At 38.8% G+C, this 4900-nt stretch overlaps 1 protein-coding gene across 1 annotated transcript; it reads left to right on the forward strand.

Moving 5' to 3' along the window:
* The first annotated feature begins 358 nt into the window (after nt 1-358).
* On the forward strand, nt 359-4650 carry rhoh (ras homolog family member H). The gene is made up of 2 exons (XM_035166429.2): nt 359-623; nt 2296-4650. Exon 2 carries the CDS (start codon nt 2731-2733, stop codon nt 3316-3318), a length of 588 nt encoding a protein of 195 aa, XP_035022320.1. The 5' UTR covers nt 359-623; nt 2296-2730; the 3' UTR covers nt 3319-4650.
* Nucleotides 4651-4900: the final 250 nt, after the last annotated feature.

Consider the following 4900-nt stretch of genomic DNA (forward strand, 5'->3'; position numbering starts at 1 on the left):
CAAATTTTTCAAATATATATATATCAGCTGATATCTCAGTATCAGATTTTTTTTATTCCCTGATACTGATATCGGTAAAGTGAACCATCACAACAATCCATATCGGTCATGCTCTAGTTTCTGTTCATTACTGAGTGATGCAACTCTGTTAACCATAATTTGTCACCACTGTGGTCGTGGCTGTAGACACATTTATATCTTTCTAAAATCTTGAATTGCGCCTGCAGTGTGCGCTCCTCTGCAGTTTGAAGTTGAAGACAAAAGGGCACAAACGCACAAGAAAAAAAAAAAAACCTGCAGTCATATTGTAAAGTGCAGCTGGTGTGGGGGAGGTGAACATAAACCTGAGTGAGTCCTCCTCACTCCAACAAGCGGATGTGTTGTACTTGTCTTCTCACTTCCCTCCTCTACCCACCATTCTCGTCGTTGATCGACAGGTGCCGAAATATTCGGCCTCTGCTGTTAATAATAGATAACTTACTGTAGCTCCGGGGTCGTGTTGTATCTCAATCAGCAGATTTTAAATGAAAGAAAACCCTTTACCTTTTTGGAGTTTGATTTACGACAGTTATCTTTTCTTCGGGGTTGTGAAGTGTGTGAAGTCTTCGGAGGCGGCAGAAAAGGTAGTTTTTTTTTATTCTTCTTTGTCCCTTTGTCAATCAGCCACAGAGGCCTTCAATCTCTATTCTCTTGTGTTCTATTCTATTCTGTTTCAACAATGTAATAATCGAAAAACACAATGTGGGCAAAAATCTAACCTGGTTTCATTACTTTAAAACGAGAGATATTGAGGATGTAGGCCACTCATACCTTCTCACCAGAATAAAACTAACGTGTAAATAACATTTGAAACTATAAATTTGACTTGTAAGAGTTTGATCAGATAAATTTAGGATTTCATCTCTTTTTCATCTCTTATTTTTTCATAAATTATCTCTTACGGTAAAATGAGAACAAAAACTGTAGCTTTTTTGTGAAATAATTGGGAAAGCTGGATTTTTGAAAATGAAAAGGTCAGTTTGATGCAGCAGAGAAATTGTACGAAACCATCAATTAAGTTTGTTTCATTGTCGTATTAAGACGATCAAGATTTATTTGGGTCACTGTTTTAAACTCTTCTAGGATCAGATCTTTTTAGGGCGTAAACTGGATAACAAGGACTCGTACTTGCGTGAGAGTTATGTGAGGCAGACATACCACGTGTAAGAGCTTAATAATACGACACACACAGATATGTGTCGTTATCCAGCACCTGTTAATATGTTCAGGATCAAGCTGTAAATTCTAGGCCACACCCAAACATTAAAATCTTTACTTCCGTATTTAATTTGTACTTATGTGATATATTTAATGCTGTATACCTTTACATTTAGGAAAAAGAATAAAAAGCATTAATAAAATGAAGAATTGATGCCATTTGTCACATCTAGTAGTTCAGCAGTTGACTGTTTCTATATTGTTCTAGTGATTATCTCTCATTTGTGACACGCAATGTTTCGTATTACAAGGTTTCCACTAAGTCTTTGTTTTCACTTATCTTCATTTTATGCCTTAAAAAGTTAAATATTTTAAATATTACCTAGATCTTAAATACATTTAGGTCAGTCTCAGTTATGTTGGTGTTCAATCAATGCTAATTACATTGCACTTATCGTGTCTGCGTGTGTTGTAGTTCTCTCTCAAGAAGTATGAGCATGCTGTAATAAAACTACAAACAAGACCATTCTTTTGTCCTCTTGTTTTGTTTAGTAAATGGCTGTAATTTATTGTTCTGTTGATGAAGAAGATGGTTTATATTGAGAGAATTAATTAAAACACAAGACTACAGATGCCCATGTCAGAACTGATCTCAGTACACTCGGCTTGGCTGTGGGAAACCCAATGGATACTGTCTCTGTAGTTTTGTGGGATTACGCAGTGTTTTGAGGGTTATTCTCTACTTGGCTACTTCGCCTTATCTTTACTTATGGGGAAGTGTAAGTAATTCTGGGACTCTGATATTCCTTCATATCAGTCGTACTTGACACGGGTCTTAAATTTCATTCATTGTGCTCTTAAAAAGTCGATTTAACTTGTTGAAACCTGCAGAAACCCTGTATTAAGAGCTATGCTGGTGCTATCTACCATGGTAGGTTGTTTGAGAAGAATCTGGAGAAACATACACATATTGAGTTTCAGTGAAATGGCAATGTGCCGAAGCAGTGTTGACCATTCTGTCATTTTAACAAAACTTAGAGTCATGTTCATAATATTCACAACATTAAATTTCCTCCCTTCATCTCTGTTCCCGAGCAGATTTCCCTGTTGAGTTCTGAGAGGTTGGATCTGTCTGGACAGAATGACTCTAAGAGAGAAGGACCAGAACCTGAGCACCGCGCTGCAGAGATCCAGCAGAGGAGCTGCGAGCTGAGCGAGGCCAAAGAGCATGTGAAGCGTGTATAAAGGCCACTGCTGGAGAACTGCACATCCCTGTTGTGTACCTGAGATGTTTAAGGACTTTTAAAACAGGGACATCATAGTTCTGTTTAAACAAATGACAGGAATGGAATTACCACAAGACCGAGCTGCACATCAGTTGCTATGAAAACTACTGCCTGTACGCGGAAGTACAGCACACACAGTGATTAAATACTTTGTGAACCTTGTGATTATCCACGTCAACAAGTTACAGAAAAGCTGCCCCTCAGATTTTTTCGAAACAACCACATCCAGAGATCACCAGTGTCAACCATGAATGACGCAGCGGAGATGTCGGTGAAGTGCGTCCTGGTTGGGGACAGTGGGGTTGGCAAGACGGCCCTTCTGGTCCGCTTCACCTCAGAGACCTTTCCGGACTCCTACAAGCCCACGGTGTTTGATAACACAGGGGTGGAGGTGCACATGGACGGTGTTCAGATTAGCCTGGGCTTGTGGGACACGGGGGGCAATGACAACGTCAGACAAATCCGCCCGAGATCGTACCAGCAGGCCGACGTCGTCCTCATCTGCTACTCTGTGGCCAACCCCAACTCTCTGGCCAACATCCAGAGCAAGTGGATCGCTGAGGTTCGAGGAAACCTGCCCAGGGTGCCTGTGCTGGTTGTAGCCACCCAGACGGACCTGCGGGAGACGGGGGCACATCGTGGCGGCTGTATCACAGCAGCGGAGGGGAGACGCGTGGCTCAAGAGGTCCACGCCAAGGGCTACCTGGAGTGCTCCTCCTTGAGCAACCGAGGCGTGCAGCAGGTCTTTGAGTACGCGGTGCGGACGGCTGTTAACCAGGTCAGGAAACAGGCCAGGAGACGCATGTTCAGTGTAAACCAGTGCAAAGTCTTTTGACCTTTGACCTCTGACATGGTGGATTGTCTTGAACTGTCATGAAATGACTCAATGTGCGTTACTGATCAAACTCAGATAGACCTTGTCTAACCCTAAGCCTTGTGCAGAGTTGGATTTGTTTTATACTTTCTCACTAACAGGGTCACTGATTTCAACATATTCCTAAGCAACCATCATGCAAATGTTTGAATGGAAATGGTACTTTTGTTTGATCAATGCTGCGACGTAAAGAAATGAGTTGATTCTTCTGATCTGTTTTTAAGCAAACAACAGTACATTTCTTGGAGATACTTCAAGTGGGGCATCAGGGGATTTTTTGTCAATGCTTTTACAAAAATTCAAGCATTTTAAACTTTGATGGTGATGTAGATAGCGTGTCGCTTTTCTAATTGTTTTACCAATAGCTCAGCCGTGCAAAGATGAAGACGAAGAAGAAAAACAGTATGTGAGTCTGGAGCTTGATCAGCAAATTAACTTAAGAAATTCAGCACTAACTTAAGAATTTCAGCGAAAACCGAATGCGTGTCTTTATTACCACAAATCAAATGACACAACCAGCTGTATGGAGCTTTTAATGTGATTTACCCATTTGACAAAATCAAATGAGGAAAGTTATTGTCTTACGCTCCGAAAACATTTTATTGAGCTGAAATCAATAAAAAAAATTTAAATATAAAATGGTGCGTATACGTACTGCCATTTGTCAGTAATGATTTTATTTAAATATGAGTACATTAACGTGGTTGTCGGCTCAGAAAGTCCAAAGGGACAGTTTCACTGTATCAGGCTCAACATGAAGCATATTGTCATATTTTCTTCTTAGATTAGATGAGACTGGGAAATGAACTGTCAATAAGGTCCTAGAGTAGATAAACAGGCCCACATGTTGAAATGTTTATTCAGACATCAGTTACAATGAAATCAATCGTCACTAATACATGACTGTCAACGCATGTTGTATCAGCCATTAAGAAATTAACTGAAAATGAACAAAAAAATATTTCTATTTTATTCAGAAATTTATTTTATATTATTAGAGAAACCAAAAATAAAGTAACATAAAACATTAACAACTGAAATTTTGAGACATAACAGAAAACGGTGGATTTCTTTTTGCATTATATTTTTTTATTGACCTGTTTACCTCCAGTTTAGAATTATTGTTAAATGATATATGTGTCTTGCAAACTGTCTCTGTTGTCATCTGTTACTGGAAAATTTGATTTCATGTGATGAATTAAAACTAAGGATTTATCAGATTGTAATTTTAGTGAACGACCAAATATAAAATGAAGGTGAAACATCTAAAAGTTGGAATACCATTGAATCATCTACAAGTCTTCCCCTTGTGACCCATTGCCTCCCTCTCATTTATACACTTTTACATGAACATATGATCTACTGTGTGCGAATTGTCTTACTTTTCTTACACACATTTTATTATACTAAATGTCAAATGTACATAGATACACGTTTTACCACATACATGTAATATACAAGACATATACAGAACGATATATTACACTACCACTCCCTGTCGTACAAACATTATTTTTTATGTTTATTTACAAATAATGAAAAT

Source organism: Hippoglossus stenolepis, chromosome 2, assembly GCF_022539355.2.
Source record: "Hippoglossus stenolepis isolate QCI-W04-F060 chromosome 2, HSTE1.2, whole genome shotgun sequence".
Taxonomy (NCBI): Eukaryota; Metazoa; Chordata; class Actinopteri; order Pleuronectiformes; family Pleuronectidae; genus Hippoglossus; species Hippoglossus stenolepis.

Coding starts and splice junctions, on each gene's coding strand:
- rhoh (XM_035166429.2), top strand. CDS start 2,731: ATGAATGACGCAGCGGAGATGTCGGTGAAGTGCGTCCTGGTTGGGGAC.